Source organism: Caretta caretta, chromosome 10 (assembly GCF_965140235.1).
Source record: "Caretta caretta isolate rCarCar2 chromosome 10, rCarCar1.hap1, whole genome shotgun sequence".
Taxonomy (NCBI): Eukaryota; Metazoa; Chordata; order Testudines; family Cheloniidae; genus Caretta; species Caretta caretta.
The window spans coordinates 24,105,190-24,129,567 of NC_134215.1; the positions used below are offsets into that span (position 1 = coordinate 24,105,190).

Below are 24,378 nucleotides of genomic sequence, written 5' to 3' on the forward strand. Positions count from 1 at the left end.
TTTCTTTTTGATAGTTAATTATCTCTGAGGATACACTGTAGACAGGTCTGTACATCTATTAACAAAATATTTTAGGCTGAGAACAATTTACTGCTCCTGGAAGCATCTGTACTGATCCACTAAAAAGTTATAGTCCTGACAGGTCACAAGATAGATCATAAAATCCTGTTACTACATTTGGTTTTACACTTTTAGCATAAGGCATGCAAAAATTTCTTGGGTGGATAGAAACAGATTTTTCTCACACCCGGATGTTCCCTGGCAGTAGTCAATCCCTTCTCTCCCATCATCAAGCTCTTCCAAGAATCACAACTCCCCTTTTTCTTTCCCATGATGCTTCCTTAGAAGGATCCTGGCCAATCTCTTTGAGGTGAAAAAGACACAAAAATGATTGGAGTCACCCCTTCACCGTGTGCTGGCAACTTCTGCAGATACCACTCTCCCATTGTTGGATCATATTAAAGTAGTTCTGTATTAAAATCACAAATGAGTTTGATTCCCCATAGTTTAAATTCCAGGGTATTACTAATTAAGAGGACTTGTGGCACATTAGAGACTAACTAATTTATTGGAGCATAAGCTTTCGTGAGCTACAGCTCACTTCATCGGACGCATTCAGTGGAAAATACAGTGGGGAGATTTATATACATAGAGAACATGAAACAATGGGTGTCACCATACACACTGTAACCAGAGTGATCACTTAAGGTGAGCTATTACCAGCAGGAGAGAGGGTGGGGGGACCTTTGTAGTGATAATCAAGGTGGGCCATATCCAGCAGTGGGGGGTGGGGGTGGGGGATTAAACATGCAGAAATAGTTTACTCATCATTACACAAAGTAAAACTATTTCCCCATGTTTATTCCCCCCCAAGTGATAGCTCTCTACAGGAGCGCACATGGGATCAATTTCTATAACAGTCCATGGGAGTGCAATACCTTTTGGATTTTGCACCTGAGCCAGTTTTAGTTCAGGCTTCTGAGGTGGCACAGTGTCTCTGACTCCCCCCCCCTCCCAAACTGTTCCTCAGACATTCTTGTCAACTGCTGGAAAGGGCTCACCTTGATTATCACTACAAACGGTCACCCCCCGCCACCCTCCAGGCTCTCCTGCTGGTAATAGCTCACCTTAAGTGATCACTCTGGTTACAGTGTGTATGGTGGTACCCATTGTTTCATGTTCTCTATGTATATAAATCTCCCCACTGTATTTTCCACTGAATGCATCCGATGAAGTGAGCTGTAGCTCACGAAAGCTTATGCTCAAATAAATTTGTTAGTCTCTAAGGTGCCACAAGTACTCCTTTTCTTTTTGTGAATACAGACTAACACGGCTGCTACTCAAACTAATTAAGAGCTCTCTTGGTTTTTGGTATTGTTTCTCTCCCTCTGTGTGTGAAACTTGCAAGTTGCTAATTGTGTTAGTACATTCTAAGACAGAGTCTGTTCTCAAAGCAATTCTTTGTAACAATAACTACTCACACAGAGAGAGACTCAAAACAATACTCTGTAACAGAAACAGCAACCAGAGACTCCCCGCCCTTTTGTTGTATTCATCTCGCTTTGTTAACAATTGTGATTAAAATAGAGATAGAGGATGTATGTGGATGGATGCTTGGTGTGGATAATACCTGAATGATCAGGGAGGTGCCAGCCTAAGAATCCAGTGTCCATCGACTAAAGAAGGCGTCAAGTGGAAATAACCAGAGGACCCCCGGAGGGCAGACTGGAATCCACCCAACAGCCTCAAGAATGGGAGAACCAAAGAACAAGATAACATCTGGCAGCACGGAGCCGTCAGGAATGTGCCATCTGCTGATTGATTCAGCAACAGCATGATGAAGCAATTCCCATAGACTGGCATAGGAAGAAATTCCTATAAAAAATGGACTCTAGAAAGTGAGAACTTTGGGGTCTGATTCTGCAAACCAACTTCCAGGAGCATCAGATGAGCATCTGACAAGGCCCTGCTCCCTCCTCATGTCCAGGCCACCTGGCCAGTGGCTTGGCATGAGCAACTCTAAGGCTGGTAACTATGATAACAACCTTGCAGAACCTGTGTGTGTGTATGAATGAATGTGTGAATAAATATGAGATTGAATGGAATGTTATAGCTATAACTAACTGCTTACTATGATTCTTTCTGTATTCACAATAAATGTGGCATTTTGCCTTTTCTCCTTTACTAAGATCCTGCTGGTTTTTATTTTGTTGGTATAACACCATGGCTCCCAGCCCTAACCCAATGGAAAGCTCTGCAAGTCATACAAATCACTTTCTCAAAAGCAGGGACATCATTTCAGAAAAATTCAAGGGAGCAAAGCTGTGTCAGCCTATACAATACTATATGTGACGAATGTGACACTGCACTCCATATTCTTCATAGTGATATTATAAGTCATGGGAGGTGTCATTGGAAAAGTTATGATTTGCTAAATATGATTATCCTATTTGTATGCATGTATCATTTTTGTATCTGAAGTTATTAATATTGGCTATGTATTTGTATTTCAAATGTAGTTACACCTGGGTAACGTCCACTAGACAAGATGCTTTCAGTCTAGATAGTGGGTGGGGAAGGACCTATTCAGGGCAATGGGCCATTCTGGAAAAAAACAATAGGCCTTAGGAGAAGCTTATCTCCCACCCGGGGAGCTTTCCTGAAAACGCTACAGACAGCCTCCAAGTCATGGCTGCTTTGACTCTACAAGGACATGTGATGACACCACATGTCTCTGGATTCCATCTTGGGATGTCAGTATTTTTCCACAGACTATTCTGGGAACCAAGCTTTGGGAACAAAGAGATCCTGCCATATGCAAAAGCTATATAAGACAAGGAGTGACATCATCTGGTGTTCTTCACTCACCACCCAAGGAGACTCCTAAAAACACCTGTGGAACAAAGACTGAACTGGGGGAAGTGCTGGACCCAGGCTAAAGGGATTTCTAGTCTGTGAATGAAACACCTGGGGATTCCAAGCTGTAAAGCAAGTGCAGCTTGCCCCTTAAGAATCTGAAGCCTACTTGTATCATCTCTTAGAGAATCTGCTAGTCATATCCAATCTATTTAGTATATTAAACTTAGTTTGCATTTTTTGTCTATTTGCTCAGTAATCTGCTTTGATCTGCTCGCTATCACTTAAAACCTATCTTTTGTAGTTAATCAGCTTGTTTTTGCTTTATCTAAACCAGTGAGTTGGAGTGAAGTGAAGTGTGTGGGAATCATAACTCAGGGAGAAAAGCTGTACTGCAGTTCCAGGTACCCTGGGTGGAATCAATCACAATTATTATGTAATATTCTAAAAAATTGGTGGTGGGGGGGGGCGGACGGACAAAAAGATAAGAGATATAATGGAGCATATAGACCTATGAAAAGCTATAGGGGTTGGGGGGGAGGGAGAAAGAGGCAACTGCCACTACTGTCCCATAACAAATGATGCTCCTGTCCAAGAAGGGAGAGCTCCATCCAGAGTTATATTTTCAGTCTCAGTGCTCAGAAGCCATCCCCAAACCCTTTAATGGAACTGAACTAATATTAATTATTTGTTTCAAGGTAGTGGGCAGAATATGCTAGGCATAAACACAAAAGGCGACAGTACCCATCCTGAAGAGCCTGCACTCTACAGAGCAAGGCTCTCTTTCATCCATAATGTGATGCTGCAGTCAGGGAGAGGCTCCAGCCTCTCACTTGTCATGCTTCTTGTCCTGCTGCTGTGTGGGTTGCCTATAGATATTAGATAGTTTTGTCTCAGAGCTGGGATGGATGGGTGGGTGGCAGATGCTCAAATGTTAGTAGGAGGTAAGAAGAAACTGATGTCCCTTGTTGATGACACTTTGATCGGTCTTGCCATTACAAAACTGAAGGTGCTGTTGTGTGGTATATCCTTTATAGTGGCACATCCAGGGCTCAAACTGGGCTAGTATGCAGCAGTATGATATACCAGCTCCTCTCCCAAGTTGCTATTATATATATAATTTAAGAGACGAGTTAGCGGTTACGGTTGAAGAGAAACTTGAAAACGTGAATTAACCAGAACAGTGACACCTACCTAACTGTGTCTGGAATAACAGCTCCAAGAAATGTGAGGTGACGCATAAATCTCAGTGGGATGTTAACTCACATGCCCAATCATGATACTTTAAAGTAAATATGCCATTGCTAATTAAAGCATGCAAGATAGAAGAATGGGGTGGGAGTACAGACTGCAGATCTGCACTATCCACAGTAAATGATCTCTCATTTTGGTACCATGAGTGGGTGATGTTTTAGAGATGCCATTGCGTTCTTTTTATTTGTTTTTTTGGTCCTCAGTCAAGGAGGAGCCGAGCACAAGAAGCACCACAGAACCTAGCAAGGCACATGAGCCCCACCACGGCTAAGCAGCCTAGTAGAACCCAATGGAATATTCAAATACCTCAAATATGAGACAAACTCATGGACCCGAGAGACCACACATGATCATGTTTTGAACACTTGCACAATTGATTGTGAACAGTGCCTCATTCTGGCAACTCACAGGAGTGCAACTTATTTGTGGGTGGAACAGTAATAAAACATGCACACTTAGATACTTGATGTTTAAATTACTGCTCCCTCATTCTCGCACTCATTTTAGACACTGGAGCAGGACTGAACACAGAGAGTCTTGGACCACCGATGGCTGAAATTTTCAAACCCCTTTTCACTTGCTCAATTTCAGAAAGGTTTTTTCCCCCCTTGACTGAAATTTTCCTTGCTGGTCTTTGCCCCACGACAAATTTTCTACTGCAACATTTTCTACAATATTTTTTAGAAAAGTTCATTTTAACCTGCCTATCTGATTCATTCTCTTGCTTCAATATTGCTTCTTCTAATAGTTAGTATTTTTATTAGAAATCGCTGCCATTTTAGGAGCCATTATTGCAATAAAAGTATTTCATGGTCACTGAAGTCTTTATTACTCTTTTCTTTATACTGTACTACCTCCTTGTGGCTCAAAGGAGTAAGCTTACCCTTTGCCAAGGAATCTAGTTTAAAACAAATGTAATGATACATTTTCATCAAAAATGTCCTTTAAAAATCTGTTTTAATTCCCATTAAGTTGTATATCATAGATTCATGAAAAGCTAGTCAGTTGGAATTTGTAAACACTACAAATTTAAAAATAAAAATTGTAGAAAGCTTAATAAAGAAAAAAATTACCCGATTTGATGCTTGTGCTGGTGGCTCAAGGCAATTTGATTTGGGGCTTGCTGTCTTTGAATTACTTTTGTTTGACACAGAATTCTGGTCTTCTTTTAACTTACCTGTAAACAAAATGCAAGTTTTAAATACTGTAATTTACCACCTATTGAAAGTGAACTGGGTTAAAAGCCACAAATCTGTGAAATAAGGTTATGTTTACATACTGAGGATTTCTCAGAGACTGTGAAAGGTGCTAGACTGAGGACCCTGGAGAATGAAATCTCTATTTTTCTACAAAACATACATGCAGCAGAGTTATTCACACTGTTAAAGTGCTTCAGCCAGACGTGTACGGGCTATCATTAAGTGAGAGTAAGAGGGATAGTTCAGTCTTCATTTCATTTAATTGTCCATCTTGATATTTTACATCTTGATCAAAACAGAATTAGGTAAGTTAACGGAGGATCGGTGTATCAATGGCTGTTAGCCAAGATGGTCATGGATGCAACCCGATGCTCTGGGTGTCCCTTAACCTCTGATTGCTAGAAGCTGGGAGTGGAGGACAGGGACGGATCACTTGATAAATCGATCGGTTCTGTTAATTTCCTCTGAAGTATCTGGCACTGGCCACTGTCGAAAAACAAGACAGTGGGCTAGATGGACCATTGCTCTGACCCAGTATAGCCACTCCTATGCTCTTATTTATTGTTCACACTGGAGGCAGATGACCAACTCAGTTAACAGAGTTTTAGCTGAACATCTGACTAATATCTTACACTAAATACAACATCTTCATTCATTCCAAAATGATCTCTGAGTTTCACGTATTTTACAAACTACTACACTAAATACCCACCACTAAAATGCAACATTGTCTTGGTGGGATGCAAGAGCCTTTTAACAGCACAGGAACACTAACGTGGCAGTTTAGAAGAAGAATATAACAAAAAAGAAACCAGTTAGCTGCAGGAAGAATTTAGGAAGTAATAACTTATTTATTCCAGGATACTGCCCAACACCCATTCTACTGCAAAAAAGTGGCATGTGATCTTAAATTACTACAAAGATTCTGATCCAGTTTTAAAATTCATACAAAACACAAAATTAACAACAGCACAGTACTTTTTAACTCCAGGATAGAGCATTAGTTCTGTACACACTGAGATGGAAGAAGGCAACCTACCAAGCCAGCCACTAATACTATTTCCTGCAGCACCCTGAGTTCTCCCATCCAGGTCTTGACCTAGAACAAATCCTGCTTAGTTTACAAAAATTAATGAGATTACAAATCACCTCAAGGCAGTATATCGCCAAGTAACAATTTCCACTGAAACCAAATTACTTGAGTTCAAATCCTGAAGTTGGACAATTGCATATGATTTATAGCAAAAGGAATGTTACTTACCAGCAACTAGAGTTCTCCAAACATGTGACCCATGAAAGTCCATATTAATCTCCCTGTCTTTGGTTACTACACTTCCTCCTCACCTAAACATAAAACAAACACTCTGCACCTAATTTGGGGTCTTCTCATTGCAGGAGCAGTGGTAGGCAAGTAGCCAACTCATTCTGTGCTGGGGAGCAAGTCTTCACCCACAGATGGATGAGGAACAGGAGTCTCTCCTCATTATGGGGAATATTTAAGATTTATAGGCAAGAAGGCAAATCAGGCTGTATTGTGACTAACTGGCTTTGAGTTCCTGGCTCCTATTTCAGTTGTTAGGCAGGTGGGAAGAGATTGGTCAGCTGCAGCCTTCAATCTTAGTGAAACACCAATTAATGAATGGCATCTGCTTGCAGCATTGGAGAGAGGGACTAGGAACAATTGTAGTAGCGGGTCTAATATCATGACAGTGGGACACTGGATCCATGAGTCAATAAGCATACATCCCTTAAAAAACAAACTACTTTAGAACTGTTCTTGAATTGCAAGGTACTCTACTGCAGTGAAGATATGCAGAAGCAGTTCCCTTCAGGAGAAAGTTTTTTTCTTTTAAGGAATGGGTCCCAATCTCACAACTCCACAAGATTATTTTCTCTTAGGTTTAAAATTGATTTGATTTAGTACTTTTTCATACTTACACTTATTACATTTTAAGTTCTCATTTTCAGAATCTCTATAAACAAAATTATTTTTTCCTTCACCTTTATCAAAATTGTGCTTTTCTTCTTCTGTTAGATCAATCACTGCACATTTTTGTTCTTCAGCACGCTGTAAAAACAATGTCAATTCCAATTAAATTGTTTCTACAATGGCTTAATTGTAAATACGTCTGTTAAAATTTATGAACTGTCAGGATGCAAACTTACTTGTAAATTAAACTACCAGAAATGCTCATTTTTATATAAAACTTCTTGTAGATGTGAAAAATAACAGAAATAAGTACAGTGTATAAGTGTCAGTATCCGTAAGAACTCAGACATTTAAAAATACACTTGATATATCACAGTAGATCACCTAGCCAATCAGTCAACAGTACGAGGACAAAAACTATAAAAGATGGATTTTATAAACACAAATTTTTTTTGTTAATGGATCCATTAATGGATCTCAATGATAATTATACAGGTCTTGGCTCTCTAAGAGCAAATCTACATAGACAGTTTTTCACTAGTTTCCTTCCAGGTAGGTATGCTTTAGGATAAGTTTTCACACAGCTTGCCAATGCACAAGACTGACAGTAAGCTTCTTATTTCTAGAGCTGTCTGAAATAAAGCCTTTTTGCCCTCTTACTAAGGGAAGATGTAGAATTGTTTATTATTTTATTCAATACAGTAATTCAGTTGTAAACTTAAGGAATCATTTAATATAACTGAACAAGTGTTTGTATAATGGTTGTATATAGATTTTAAACAATTAGATCTTATATACACTATCCCTCCCCCCCCTAATTCCTGCAGTTGCTCCAATTGATGTAGTTCCACCATTGGTAGCAGAAGTGTAGTGGGAAGAGAGCAGTTTTTCCACCACCATCTTGTCTAAATATTCCCAAGCAGGCTTATACTAACTACATGGTAGTAGAAATCCCAGGTGCCCCGTATATACCAGTGTTTGCACTTTTGCTACCACCAGTGAAATCCCACTTTTCATTAACCAAAACAGGGATTTTTATTTTATCTTTTTTATTTTATTTTACTGGGGGGAGGGGGAAAGGAAGGCAAGACAGGAAGCTTTGTGTGTAGACTGACCATTTAAGTGATTTAGAACAATTTGGACACAGACCATCTAAAAAATGGATATAATTTTAACATGTTCTGTTGCTAAAGTCTAACCAAAAGCTTAGCCTGCTTACATTATATATACACAAACTGGTTTATATAAAAATATTCTCAGACTTGAAATAAATTAAAAAAGTGCTGTTTTGAATAGCATTTTCAAACTATGTTATGTGAAAGACTGGGTGTAACATTTAATCTACATTTTGAAAAGTCAATGTTAAATTAAACTCTTCAGCAATAAACCCAACCTAAAGTACTTCTGTACACAGTGGGGAAATGCACTCTAACGAGATGCGATTTCTAAAGTGCACTAATGTACTGATTAATTGGTCCACACGCACCCCGCTGGTACACACTAAAGGTTCTCTAGTGTGCTTTAACGTGTTTCAAATGGCACTATGTTAAAGAGCATTAAGAAATCTTTAGTGTGCAACAGCAGAATCTACACTGACCAATTAATGTGTACCACATTAGTGCACTTTAGAAATCACACTCATATAATACACATTGCCACACCATGTAGAAAAGCTCTTAGTGTGTTGTAAGTGAATACCAGATAAGCTTATTAACCATTGGAATAGAAGTATACAAATGACATGATCCAACTGTACTAGTGTAGCAAAAACATCCACACAAAAAAATGGCTACGGTGAAGTTAAGGTTGAGACTATATATCAGTAATGTAAGAGTTAAAGTCCTTATGTTAATGTTTTTGAAGAATAAGTCCACAAGTCTGCTTTAGACTTTAGAGACCACTCTTGTTGACCTTATCTTGGCAAATTATATGGTTTCCTAGCCCAAATTTTGCCTGCAAGATGAGAGCCTTTTGTTGGGTCACCAGTCCCATAGGAACACAGACTCCTGACAAAGTGTTTGGGATTGAACCTCACCTTGCTTCTCAAAAGGGAACAAAATATGAAAATATTTAATACTTGTTACATACACACAAAAAGAGATGAAAAAATATTTCCATTGATGATCAAAATTTATAGACAGGAAAAGAAAAATGCTGCTTGAAAACTTAATACAGTTTGATTTAAAGATATTTACTTTGTATATATTGACATGTGATGTTGACAATTTGTGTTTTAATGATGGTAAAGCTTTAGCTTTTTGAATATCAGTGTCTACTGTCATTAAATTGTCAAATCCTCTCCACAAAAAAAAAAAAAAAGCTTTAAAAATAAACATCATTATCTATCAAAAATTATAAACAGCAGCTAATTCTGCCAAGTACACAGGAAGAGAGGAGGGTCTGCTTCCCTGATCTTTTCCTTCCCAAACTGCTTGTACAGCAGATCTCCTAAAAATTTCAAGAGTAGATATTCCATCTGATGAGCTTTGGGACTGTGTGTGTTTGGGTGGGTGAATCCAGGGTCCTTGGAAGAAAGGAAAGAGATGAGACACATATTTTCTGTGTGTTCTATAATCCACTCGATATTAAGGCTTATCTTTTTAAGGAATGCCAGAAGTGACTACCACAGTTATTTATTTTAGGGAATACATTCTGCTTTTAAAAAGGGACTTGTACATGATTATTTTAATTGGAATTGCACTTTATTTTGTTTCCTTCTGATGTATGAAGATGGCCTAAAAAAGTTCTGCTTATTTTTTCCACATTAGAAATATGAATAATGTCAAGCCTCGTTTTTTGCTTAGAGATATCAAAGTACGCTTATGGTGAGCTCTTACTTGAGGGATGGCGGTGCTGAATTTTTAAAAAGTTATCCTTTACCCAAACTATTATTCACTGAAGTTGAATAGGTGCTTACAAAAAAACCAAAAAGTTTTGGAACAGTGAGAAAAAAATCCCTTCTCCCTTTCATACGCTGAACTTTTCGGTCTCTTGTGATCTCATCATTTCACTAGTTCTCCAGATATTAAAGTCTTCCAGGGTAGACAAGAACTACAGAAAAGTAGAAGGTAGCACAAACCCAATATTATTTTCATTGCAGTTCACCTTTATGATGTGAAAATGAGGTAACACAGCAATGTGAACAACAGTACCTCCTTCAGCAAGGTGCAAAAGAGGAACCAGAATGTGCTGTATCTGCACAGAATGGTAAATGACCCGAAGTAACAAGCATCACTACCACAACATTGGAAAAAACAGGCTTTGTTTCATTATCTTATGTACAAACAATTAAATTTAGCTTTAAGTTTTAGCAGATGAGCACGAGGGAAAAAAAAAACTCTTAACCTACCTTGTTTTTGGATTGAGCTTCAGTGGAAATTTCTGCTTGTGTAGAAACTAATTTTTTTTTAACATCTGAAACAATTTTCACAAAAGATTAAAAAATTCAACTTTCAATTAATAAATCTGGTTGATGCAGGATACAAAAATGTCCATCTAATAAGTGGAATACCAAAAAATTACCAAATAGACTTGTAGACATACATGCAGCAATCAGCCATAAGTGAATGACACGGAGACTCACAGCCCCAATGCAATGGTCTGGCAATCAAGTCAGCCAGCCAAGATTTCTTCTAAAGGGGCCCCTGAAGTCCAAAGACACCTCTGTAAGACTAGGGAGAAGCCTCTGCAGCTGCGTATTTAGGAATGCTCACAGACAATGGGCCAGCACAGATGCTAAACTCTTTTTCAACTGGATAGTTCCCTCAAAAGAAAGAAAGAAAAAAAAAAAAAAAGAAGCAGCAGCGCTAATTGTTAGTGAGAAAAAATTTCAAGCATGGTTAGTGAGATGGGTAAAGCAAATGGAAGTTATGGTTAAAACTGATGGGTTGCTCTTACTCTTCTTAAACAGCAACCAAGGAAAATTATATTTTGATACAATTAAAAAGAGTAAAAGCATTAGTTGTAGGCTAGTATGGTGGTTTAATTATTTTCATCAAATCTGTTTTGATTAGGATGCATGCATGCCAAGGTTAGTTTTGGATACCTGAATTGTTTGTAGTTGTTACAGTTGTTGAATTTCTGCTTTCCACAGAAATCAGTATAACTTCATCAGAGCTGACAAACAAAACAAAAAAATTATTCACCAAAATCAAAATGTTAGAGATGCATGAAAACAGGTCCCCCCTCTTCAAATGTAAGATATCAAGAACTAGCTACAGCACATTTAGAAGTCAAGAAGCTCAGACAGTTGATTTAACAAGAAATCAATTGTATTTTACTGAAGAAAACAAATGCATTTTATAGCACCTTGGCTAGCTGTAAACTCCAAAATAATAGAATATGAATCATTCAAATAAAGAGCTCCCCAAATACCATGACTCAATATCTGATTAGGCAGACACTTTTTAAAATCCCTTCAGCTTGGCATTACAATGTACTGATCTGACAGTTACTATATCTCCATCACATAACAGCAGAGAAGGTAACATACTTCAAAAGTGTTCATGTTCTAAGATCCCATTTTCAAAAAACAACCCTGGTTGTTTCATCTTAGAAAAACTAAGAGATTGTGAAGGCTTCATGCACTTGGAAACATTCAGGGCACACCCTGAGTGTTGTGTAGGAGCAGTGCACACACTGCTCCTTTCAAGGTCATGAACCATGGGAAGTCGCCCAGAGGACATGAACCGTGGGAAGCCTCCCAGGACTGGGCTCAAGGCCTGAGAGCAAGGAATGTAGTAGATAGAAGCTGGTAAATAAGAATATTAATCAAAGTCATATTATTCCTTTTGCTGTTTCCTTTTGCTGTTGGAGTATGTAATGCGCATGGGTAGAAGGAGAATAAAAGAGAGGGTGGAAAGCCGACCCGGCAGACCTTCCCGCTTGCTTGCTAAAAGCTTTGTTTGTCTTGCATTTGAACCACAACAAGATTGGGAAGTCTATCAATTTCTTTATGGCAACGATCACCCTAAACGAATCCACAACAGAATAAATGTGCACATCCACAGAGGTGTGGGTATCTGAAATTTTCTTATCAATTAGAAATTTCTATGTACACTTTGAACCTGTAACCTTCTAGCCCCTAACATTAAAAACAAACAAACAAAAAAATCAAACACTTTATTATCCCAAGGTCCTGACCTATGACATATCAAATATCCACTGATCAAATCCCTTATCTCAAATCCCAGGAACAAGTATAGTACCTAAAACTACTATTAATGTTTTTTTTTTTTCAAATTTACTATGTTTCATGCTGACAGTGTTGCCTGAACACCGGACACCATCCAACAATAAGTAGTTTTATGAAGTTCATATTAAGATCTATATTCACTATGAAATATTTCTTACATTGCTATTTGGATGCAGATTATCTGTTTGATATTACAAACAGTAAACAAAATATGACAAGATATATTAATTCAATTTCACTTACTTGATATTTTCACCTCCTGTGATTGGATCAGTACAGAACAATTTCTGGGTCTTCCCCTCCTGCCTGAGAAAGGCAAGCAGGATTGACCAATCAATCAATCTGTAGCATGTTAAAGCCCTCTAAATTCTCTCTTCAAGCCCAATGTTTTGATCCCACCCCAAAAGTGAAGGAAAAAATGCAACTATCTTATCTCCTTAAATCCTACAAACCTCCCTCCAGGAATCAAAATCCTTGGGTGGAGGGGGGTGGTTTCTGTGCTGTACTGATCCAGTCATGGAAAGCAAATTAGCATGTAAGTGGAATTAAGGATTTGCAGTTTATAACCGCATTTATTATAACACAAGCTTTGTGATCTGAAAAGCAATACCCCAGCTAGCACCCTAAGAAAGACTAAGAAGTGAAGAACAAGGAAGCCTTAGGAATGTGGGAGGAGAACTCCATTTCCCATTCACTCCCTTTGAAAGATGTCTAAGTACTGCTCCAATTAAATGCTGCTTCAGCTGACAACACTGTCTAAAAGGTACAGAGAGACCACCACATGATTCCACATCCAGTGATTCTTCCCTTCTGTGTCTAGAAGACAGAACTGTTCTAGTGTAATGGCATGAATCTATATACCAAGGGACCCGGTATGCCCTGACGCAGGATTTATTTGCCAGAGACAAAATTTTGAAACATTTTAGATTCTTCAGACATGATGAAAAGAGACTACCTTCCTGATGTTAACATCTCTAATTAACATGGTGCTTGCAATTATGACGCCAGTAAGAGCTGAACAGGTGATAGCAAAGATGGCATAATTTTTAAAATTTTTACCAGTGGAGACGGGTCCAAAAGGTTAATGGTCTAGAGGGTCAATGATAACCTGCTAGGAATATGAAGGGGAGAAAAAAAAAGAAAAAAAAAAAAAAGGACTGCCGTAAGAATTCTAGTGGGGATGCTCTCACTGTTTCCATCCATCTATGAAAGGCATTAAAGGCTGATGTTTGTTCCGCCATTAAACGCTACAAGAATCAGATCAACAACTTCCTCTTGGAAGACATAGAAGGTAATTAAAACCTTAAATTAACAGTTCTCTAAATCACTGGTAGAAATCTAGCAGAAACAGCCTGACTGCACTTAGCTTGAGGGAGTTTATAAATAGTCCTTCTCTTCAGAATGCAGCCCCAACACTCACAGCGCCCATCCATTCAGACTTACACCAACTATTCAAAGATTATAAAGCTGAAAGGTACCACTATGATCATCTACTCAGACCTCCTTATAACACAGGATATAGGACTTCCCTGAATTAATTCCTATTTGAACTAGAGCATATCTTGGAGAAAAAACATCTAATCTTGATTTGAAAATTGCCATTGATGCCACCACAACCCTTGTAAATTTTTCCAATCTGTTAATTACCCTCACTGTTAAAAGTCTGCATCTTATTTTCAATCTGAATTTGTTAAGCTTCAACTTGCAGCCATTACATTATGTTATAACATTGTCTGCTAGATCGCAGAGCCCATTATCAAATTTTTGTTCCCTGTGTAGACACTTTTAAGCTTCAAGTCACCCTTAATGTTCTCTCTGATAACTGAAATAGATTGAGATATGTGCATCTTTCACTATAAGACATGTTTTCCAATCCTTTTATCATTCTCGTGGCTCTTCTCTAAACCCTCTCAAATTTACCAACATCTTTCCTGAACCGATGACACCAGAGGTGAACAAAATATTCCACCAGCAGCTGCACCAGTATCAAATTCAGAGGTAATATAATCTCTAAAAAAAGAAAAGGAGTACTTGTGGCACCTTAGAGACTAACAAATTTATTTAAGCATAAACTTTCGTGAGCTACAGCTCACATCCAATGAAGTGAGCTGTAGCTCACGAAAGCTTATGCTCAAATAAATTTGTTAGTCTCTAAGGTGTCACAAGTACTCCTTTTCTTTTTGCGGATACAGACTAACACGGCTGCTACTCTGAAACCTGTCAATATAATCTCTGTGCTCTTATTTGAGATTCTCCTGTTCAACATCCAAGGATCATATTAGCCCTTTTAGCCACTGCATCGTAGTGAGAGCTCACATTCAGCTGACCCACCTTATTACTTTGTATCCCCCAGATTAAAAAAACTGCCAGCGTAAAACTACTTTATCCCTAAAAAGGGAAATTAGAGGTTGTTGATTACTCTGCATTAGAGAGATACATTAGGTGGGGAAAAGAGTTCACTGTAGAAGTTGTTAGCATATAGGCCAAGTTTCCTAAAGCTTTATGCAAACTGTGCTAAATGGAACAATGGAAAAATATTAGCAGATAAATCTTATACTGCTTGTAGAGTGAAAATATATCTAAGAGCATGACACATTTTCATAACCTATTTTTATGGCTGCTTAAAGGTATTTTTAACTGCATGTATGGTTGTTAAATAAACATGACTGGCTATGAAATTATAACCAAAATCAAAGAAAGGAGTATAAAGGGAAACACAGACCATCTCACAGGTGCATAGGAGATGCTGACATTATTCTCCAGCTGAACAACCCAAGTGTGTTCCAAACTGCAAAGGGCAAAATTAAATGATTGATTGAGAAGTATTATGCCATTAAAACACATTTTGTTAAGTTTGCCAAAATATGATGAAATTGTTTAAGTACATCAAGCTGAAAAGTTAGGGTGTATTAGTTTATGACTTACTCTAGCTTGCTGACCACAAGATAGATATTTGAAGGTGACTGAATAGTGCTAGGTGCACTAACCTCAACTGTCAAAAGTAGTAAATAAGGTATTAAAAAACCATAAAACAATGACCAATTCGGAACTGTGCAAGCTACAGGCCTGGACCCGTAAATGTATTAATCTGTGTCTGCTGATTAATCTTACACGCCTAATCTTTGATTAATAAAAACTGATTGATCTTGGCTAGTTCATGTGTCACTGATTAATAATCTGAGCTGAACCCATTCTTACAAAGTCATTCTGTAAGTGGCAACTTTGAAGCAGTCTTTGTATTGCTTCAGAGGGCTAAGAAGCCGACTACATTTCCAGAGTAAAGTATGTACAAGAATTAACCGTATGTTTAATTACGTATGTTTAATTAAGTATGTATAAGAATTAATCGTATGCCAATCTAGCACCTTTAGGAAAAGTAAAATTTGAGGAAAAAAAAGTAGAATCTTTCCAAGTAAATGCTTTAAAACTATACATAATATGTGGGTTATATTTATTGAATTTATTTTTTTTGTGTGGTCATTATAGACACCTACCTTACAGGCTCTTCTGCAACACATTCAGAAGTAGAACCAGTTTGTCTATGGGATGATGATGATACATGTTTAACTAAAGAAACTGATCGTCCATTTATATTATCAGGAAGCAGTGGAACAGATTTGGTTCTATTTAGTATCGCATTTTGCGAGTTTGCACCTGGAAGATTTGCCTGAGAAAAAGAAAAAAGGTCACAAAGTCATGGCAAAGTCTGTTCGTGTCCACAACCAGTGCTGAGTTAGTCGGATGTCCTGGATTTCATGCACACCTTGTTTTCAGAGCAACAGATGGCATTTTTTGCCTCTGGGTGATTTGTGCCTTTTTAAACCTTCCCCCGCCTCCATAATTTACATTATATATGTGATCGTTAAACCAGGGCTTATCTTTACAATAACAAGAGATTAACATTTAACGTTAACATGAGATTAACATGAACAGCTAGTAAATGGTCCAAGAGACACTGATAGGAAATTAAAATTAAATAATAAATTAACTTGACTGTCAAATATCTAAACCACACAAAACCTACCAATCCCTTCTTATTGTGTGCGAAATAGTTAGTTCCACCATCTCCAATTTTGAGCTTGAATGAATCTCGAAACTACCCTTCTAGACCAGACATTGAGGGCACGCAGAGACAAACAAAAAACAGAATTACAACCTTCTTCCTGAATACTTCCTGCTCCCTGCCATGGGGACTGGGTGATAATTGTCATCTTATTGTTGGATGATGTCACCTTTCATCACTCTCCAGACCCTGCACACTGTGTTTCAGTAGCTCATACAAGCAAAGCACTCATTTCGTTCCCCAAGCTAAACATTCCGTTGTTTTAAGAGTAGGCACTTAAACATATTCTGGGCCTAAATTCGATTACACAATTGGTTCCTTTAGTTAACTGGAGAAAAAAATCAAGGTCAAATGTAGTAGGGATATAAGCATGGAGTAGCAGCAGACAATTCATCTATCAGGAGCATATAAGAAGTCAGGTTTTCGGTATCCACTACTACCAGTTTTGCTATTTTCCTGCTAGACTCTCTTGTTGTGTAGAGTTACTTGTTCTTACACGCACTGAACGTTAAGTCAGTACAGAAACATTACTTCACTGTTCATGCACTTTTCCAATTAACATTATGTTATTTGCACATCCGTGCTTACGCTGTGTTTGAATAGCTGACCTCAGAAAGGTATAGCATCTAATAATAATTTGGTTTGAAAAAGTTATCTTCAGTAACCACTCATAAGTGCCTTACTTGTAAATGATGATTTCCCTCTCTGCCTGAAGAATTTAAAAAATACCAGACTGAGACATGGTGCGACTCACCACTGCAGCACCTCCTCAGTGACACTGCCCTCTGGCTGTGCTACACTCTATGTTCCCCCCTTCTGGGGCGACCTGCAGTCTACTGTCCGGCCACTCCCTTCAGTGGCAAACTGCAGTCTAGCCACTTGCCATGTGGCTCCAGCACCCTCTTTGCCCTTGCATCAGGGTCTCAGTCTGCAGATCCCTGCAGCCTTCCAAGAGCTGCCTTTAGCTCTCTGCCTGCAGCACTGTTCTGTCAAGAGTGCTTGGTGCCCTCTGCCTGCAAGGCAGCCAGTCCTCCTCCCATCTCAAGCTCCAGGGAGTGACTGAAACTGCTCTGTTCTGCAGCCCTTCTTATATGGGCCAGCCCGGCCCTGACTGGCTGTTCCTATAAGCCCTTCTGTGATTGGCTGCCTCCTGCGTAGCCTCCTTAGGGCTGCTTTTAATCCCTTTTCTGCCAGTGTGGAGCAGACGTCCCATCACACAGACATAAAACCAGTTTTACAACACATTAGAATATTTACAACAAGGGTGAGATCTTATATTCAATTTATAAACAATTCTTACTTAAATTAGACTTTTGCATGTGGAAGAAATGTGGACTTGGACCCAGAGCTGGTTTTGGAAACCAGACCTTTTCCTTTTACACAAGCACATTTTCCCTAAAAATGAATGTGATTTCCTAAAAGATGCATTATACAGACAGTCAATATAAAGCAAAGGAAAAAAAGTGTTATTTGCTATTCCCTTCTTTCCAAAGTTTAGCAAAAATCTTCAGCATGACAAACTATTTGTTAAGCATTTGCCACTAAGGACTTTTTTTATTTGTATATTTAATCCGAGTTACATTTTTCTAGAATACCAATGTGTAACAAAAGAGTTTCTGAAACCTTTTCAGAAAAACATAACCAAGAAGCAGAGTAAGATATTTCTGCAGTGAGACCTTTAAACCACGATTTTTAACATTTGTCATTGCATAAAGTATATAAATTTAAGATAAAAAGCCAATTGTTTCATAAAAGAAAAAATAACTATGGCTCAGGTACATTTGACTAGTCCTACAATCTTTACTCAAATCCTTGGGGCAAATCCTCATCTGTTTTAAACTGTCATAGCCCCACTGACGTCAATGAAGCTATGACAATTTACACTAGCTGAAGAGCTTGCACCCTTAATTTTAAAAGCCTGCTAAAGGATCTCAAGCCACCCCTGAACACAGTCTGAATTAGCATCCCAAGCAGGTTTACACAAAGCTTGGCACTAGTCAAAAATCGTGGGTTTTCTTGGCCAACAAATCTTCAATTTTATGTCATGTCAAGAAATGTTGTCCATGAGGAAGCAAAAAGCCCCATACCAGATATTTTCTTAGGCTATCATTCTGGCAGTATCGTATCCAGAGCTCCATGTGAAATGCTTGTGTTTTATTGACTATACTATTGAGGGTCTAAAGTACTCAATCATCTATGGGAAGGGATGTCAGCTGATACCTCAGAGGCTGCTCCTCCTGTCAGAATGGGAGCTGCTTACCTATGACCTCTGAAGCAATACGAAAGAAAAAAATAATTGTATTTTATTCTACTGAAAAACAGAACTTCTCAATGTAACAACTCAGTTGCAAGTAAATAAAATTCTTTTAACATTTTTTGAGTCCCAGTACCAGGTGTCTGTAGGAGTTTAGGTTTTTCTCTGAGTTGCTATTGTAACACCAATACAATACCATCTTCTCCAAATCTATTTAGTTATGTTTTCATATTGCACGTGTTTAGTATAGATTGTTTATAACTGCCCATGAGCTCATGACTAATTGCAAATAGAATCCCTACGTTGAAGTATTACATATTATACTATACCTTACTAGTGACCATTTTCAATAATATTTTCTTCTGAAATGCTATCACAGTATTAATACGTCTCTCGAGCTTAGACACTTTCTTCTACAAGGAAAGAAAAAAGAGCATCACTTTAAGTGTTAACCTGAAATAGTACACATATTTCCTACTCTGCATATGTGATAAGCACGAGCAAAACACCCCCAAACATCAACTGAGATTTGCGTGCCATAAAATAAAAAGGTAACAAAATGTACAGCCTCCAATTCATTTTTCTATGAACAAACAGAAGTGTAATCTTCATGCCAGTGCAAGCAATTCCAGTGCAAGTTATGCACACAATGTAGGTGCAATTCTGAAAATTTAAGACCTTCCGGAACAAATAAATTCACACTTTTAGGATACGCACAATGCAAAGAAACTTACTAGAAATGTAATAGCTATTTCTTCATGTTTTTTTCGACATTGTGTTTGATCAACTCTTCCATTTAAACTTTCCAGTTTATGGTTAAAGACGTCATTATTTAAAATATCCACACGCTTTTGAATCAAGTGTTTGACCTATAATGGAAAAAAAAGCTACATTTCAAATCTAGAAATCATTCATTGCTGAGGTAATGAAAATATACAAATAAATTAATATTTTTTAATTTTAACTAAGTTTTATTTTTTAAAATGCTTCACCAATGTTCTGTCAATTACAAACGTAATCTGTAAAATTTAGTATTTTTGTGCTTTGGTATTCCCCCTCCCTTACAGCTCACCCAGTCTATTGCAAGTCAACTGTTTGCAAGGACAATCATGCCTTCTGAATCGTAAGAGATATGGTTCATACAATATTAATGATTCTCAATGTGGTGATGGTAACATGTTGTAAATATTTTTCTAGTTCAGTTTGCCATGGTTATAGTTGAATCTTACATGGATCTAGAAGAATGGTTCTCAAATTGTTTTCTTGTACATGCAATAGACCATCATATTTGGGTCATAATAGACTTTTTCCCCCTTTTTGTGGGTTGAGGATCAAAAGTGCTGAAGGGCTGCTCCTGTTGTTGTTGGGTAAGGAGAATTGATACTGCTCAGTGAGTGAAGCTTGTATACCTGGGAAATGAGCCTTTTCCCCACAACTACACTTTTTACATTATATTAGCTTAGATAAGGCCAGGTTTACACTAAAGAGGTTTGCTGGTATGACTATTCTGGTAAACCTTCCTAGTGTAGAAAAAGTTTATACCAGCAAAAAAAATGCTTTTTCTGATACAATTTACAGCTTTTACTAATAAAATACGTTATGCTGGCAAACAACTTTTATACCAGTATAACTGCGTACACAGTAGTGTGTTGCTGGTATAGAAATGTCAAAAAAAAATTACACTGACATTATTATAGTGACAAAAAGTTTCTAGCATAGACTTGGCCTGAGTATGTTACCTGAATAAAGTTTGTGCAGATAGTAAGTCACTATATTTATGTTGACAGATTAAACATTTGTTTTTCTTACTATTACCAAATTGTAAACTCATCAACATCCTAAACACATGCAGTAGTCACAACAGATAAGTGACAATACAGCAGAGAGATTTAAATATCTCCTTGATATTCTATTCCAGGAAAAAAAATACATTAAAATGGGGTTAAAGCTGAGAGCATCCATCTGGCAAAAATCTGTTACTTACAAGTCCGTGCTGATACCAATTTTAGGACTTCATTTTTCTTTAGATGCTATAGTTGCACAACTATCACAGGAAATAGAATAAAGGCTTATGGAAGACTAATTGCCAGAATCACTCCTTTTCTTTAAGATCAGTACTGAATCAGACAGGAAGCATAGTTTCCTGGAAGCCTTTTCCATTTCAGATTTCAAAGCTTAATAGGTAGTGTAACCATAACAAATAAGGTATCTTTGCATCTTCATTTTCCAGTTATAATCATAACAGTTAGAAATGAGAATTCCACCAGCTATGTCTCATGTTATCTAGTTTTTTCAGTTATGTGGAGAAACAAATGTTACATAAAGCTCAAGGTTTTCAAGCTTTTGCCATTAGAAGCAGCTTTCCTTGCTTTCACCATTATGCTACATCACACTAGCAAGGCAAAGTGCTCCTCAGCCAGTTTTCCAGCCACAGCTTTGTTGCTTTCACAAATTAATTTATAAAAAACAACAACATTTTCATTCATATTCTCTCTGTTCTCAGGTTCATACCCCAAAATCTCAGGCACTCACTATTTTTCTTGTGTGTTCTGTACCATTCCTGAAAAGGGTTCAGTTACTCCCAGTCAGCAGAGAGGCAGAACACAAACGTTTGAGGTCATATTTTCACATGTAAAGGTCTAACCATTTCTCCAGCAGGAAGAGAACACTATCCCGTTTCCACTGAAACCAATGGCAGGTTCCTTTTAACTTCAATGATGTAAGATTGTGTCCTGAAATCATATGGTATTTGAAACAGGACAACCCATGAAAATAGCTGCAGTTCAAACCACAGTTTATGATTTTTATCTGTTTTCTTTGAATTTCATGAGATTGAAAGCGTCAGGTGAAAGTCTGAAATAAGAATTGGGGTGAAATCTTGTCATCACTGAAGTCAATGGGAGTTTTACTACGGATTTCAATGGAACCAGGATTTCACTCGAGGTGTTTAATTGTCAAAATAAATAAATAGGCCTATCATGTTCTGTCTGAGCCACTTAAATTCAAGAGATGACTTCTTCTTGGTGGGAGTCTACAAGAGTTCAAAGTGAGCAACCTAATATATCCTAGGTTCTATGCTTTAAAGCTCTAGCCCACCAAAACCTAGCAGCTAACACGGGCACATTGAACTAAAACAGGAATGAAATAACTCAGATAAAACTTTCAGTTAGCAACTCTAATGGGAATGAAGTCACAGCTCTAATCAATTCTGATCACAATTTTTATCTTCTGGAAGGTAGGACTGTGCCAATTGGTCTAAGATATTTTAACAAGTGAAAGAGGAAATCAGCTATCTGAAGCGTTGTCAGGTTACTCAAGAAGAAGTTAAGTAAACATTGAGTTTAAATGAATGTTACTTCATCTACTAAGACATGCAAAAATTGGGTGTATTTATAAAGTAACCCATTTTATTTGTCTTTTTATGGTAAGGAATAATTTTCAAATCTCCAGACTAATGGAGGAACCAATTTAGAATTACTAAAGTTCTTAGTTTCGTCAAACCAATCTGAATTCTGTCTAGAAATACAATTATTCACATTCATAAAACTTGGCTTAAGTAGTTCAGCACAGCTGACAATTATATCTGAAGTTAACATAAAAAACTACTTTCAACAGGAGAATAACTAAAACATTTAATGCATGAAAGATTTCAGCTTTAAGCATGTAAAATAAAGCAAGTTACCTTTCCCAAAAAATTTTCCTCTTTTTCTGACACTGTACAAATATTCTCTTTTTTGTTTTCATCAGAAGTTTTGAAGCGTTTACAGTGACTGTCTTCCTTGCTTTCTGAACATATCCTCTTCCTTTGAGCATTGTCTTAGAGAAAAAAATGACAGACATTTACCTCACAAATTAATTTTCTTAAAAGTGCTATGTGAAGAAACAAACTTATAATTAATGCCTTGGTAAAGTATAGGGCCATTCAAAGCAGAGGTTAAATTTGTAAATGTGGTTCTATTCCTTAATTACATTACACCATAGTTTGGTCTTGGCATCAAGTGGGAAGAAGAGTCTTACTACTTTTTTGTGGGAGTGAGGGGGAAACCATGAGCCCAAGTAAAATGGAAAAGACAAGGTCACTGACAGGGTGCCAATCAGCCACATTTCCATAGCCAAGTGCTAAGATCATTTTTAATTCTCAGGATGCCTTGCACTGGGACAACTGCCAAGAACTGGCTACATCTCCCTTTCCCCAGTAGTGATAACATGCCGTCTGCTACTCCCTAGAGACAAACAATTGAGAGAGAAGAATATGCTTCTCCTACTGCCACAGAAAATAGGTAGATAAGGGCCACTTCAGGTGACCAAAGGCTTTTCCCCTGCATTACCTTAGATAAGTGACAGACAGCCTGTTAGCCGTGTTGGTCCCAGAATATTAGGGAGACAAGATGGATGAGGTAATATCTTTTTATTGGACCAACTTTTGCTGATGACAGAGACAAGCTTCCAAACTTACACATAGCTCTTCTTCAGGCCTAAGAAACTTACTCAGGCATGGCTACACTGGAAACTTCAAAGCGCTGTCATGGCAGTGCTTTGAAGTGCGACTGTGGTTGCGCGCGAGCACTGGGAGAGAGCTCTCCCAGCGCTCCTGGTAATCCACCTCCACGAGGGGATTACCTCCGAGCGCCGGGAGTACGGCTCCCAGCGCTCGGAGCCTGTTTACACTAGTGCTTTAAAGCGCTCTGACTTGCTGCGCTCAGGGGGTGATTTTTCACACCCCTGAGCCAGCAGGTGAGAGCGCTATAAAATGTAAGTGTAGCCAAGCCCTCAGTGTCACAGCTAAATCCATGATGGAACAGACTGTTTAGTGTAAGTAGTTAACACATATTTCAAGGGACCATTCAAGGTGAAGTGGTCCATTAACACCCCTTTAGTCACAGTGAGGAAATGGGGGGAGGGGGGAGAAGAGGAAGGAGTTGGGAGGTTGTTAGTGGGTTATAACAATCTATAAACTCTCTATTTTTGTTTTTCCCAGGGTAAACAAGACTCTCTAACCATGTTTGTAGACCAGCCAAACAAGTTACTTCATCCTCCCAGCTGTTTGTTTAGTACCCTATAGAGTGTACTGCCCAATAGGTTATTATTAATTCTGCTCTGTGTAGTGTCCTCCAACCACCTTACAATTGCTGAAGCACTTTCAGAAAAATGCCCAAAGTTTCGCAGAATGCACCTATGCGAACATGGCAAAGCAATGAGCTAGATGCAGATGTACAAACAAGACTGTGATGACAGAAAAGTTGCTATGTGGATACAAAACTAAGCCGTGTTATTTGTAACCAGTTAAGAGGACAATGCCCCTAACTGTCCTCTTAATTGGTTGCCAAAAAAAAAAAAAAATTGCAGCTGTGGAAGTGGATTTATTTTCACCTGAAAAAAATCTCCAAATAAGGATCACATAAAAATGTTCAGTGGACGATGATAGAGGATCTAATATTGATGGCCATAGGCCTGAGGGAATCTTGAGCACAGTCAGTAGGAGTCATTATAGTTGTGGAACAACTGTTAAGCTGTTCTAGGAATTCCATCAGTTGCCTATTCTGTACAAGCCCCAGAGATCCAAGCACCAAAGCCAACAGTTCATTAGTCTTCTTTATTCAAAAATTCTGCACAGGGCACTCTAACACA

General features: G+C 38.1%; 1 protein-coding gene across 13 annotated transcripts in view; it reads right to left on the reverse strand.

Moving 5' to 3' along the window:
- Positions 1-24,378, reverse strand: part of ATF7IP2 (activating transcription factor 7 interacting protein 2) — a 66,230-nt gene that overhangs the window by 2,687 nt on the left and 39,165 nt on the right. For 6 of the 13 annotated variants that reach the window (XM_075132785.1, XM_075132780.1, XM_075132781.1 and 3 more), the window contains 10 exons: positions 22,433-22,566; positions 19,485-19,619; positions 19,080-19,163; positions 15,928-16,100; positions 15,156-15,221; positions 12,677-12,739; positions 11,285-11,355; positions 10,589-10,653; positions 7,248-7,377; positions 5,184-5,287 (listed from right to left, as the gene is read on the reverse strand). In XM_075132785.1, coding sequence (XP_074988886.1) covers positions 5,184-5,287; positions 7,248-7,377; positions 10,589-10,653; positions 11,285-11,355; positions 12,677-12,739; positions 15,156-15,221; positions 15,928-16,100; positions 19,080-19,163; positions 19,485-19,619; positions 22,433-22,566 — 1,025 coding nt within the window. Of the gene's footprint in view, positions 1-5,183; positions 5,288-6,348; positions 6,409-7,247; positions 7,378-10,588; positions 10,654-11,284; positions 11,356-12,676; positions 12,740-15,155; positions 15,222-15,927; positions 16,101-19,079; positions 19,164-19,484; positions 19,620-22,432; positions 22,567-24,378 lie in introns of all 13 variants that reach the window. The other 7 variants (XM_075132786.1, XM_048866648.2, XM_075132787.1 and 4 more) reach the window with 7 other exon arrangements.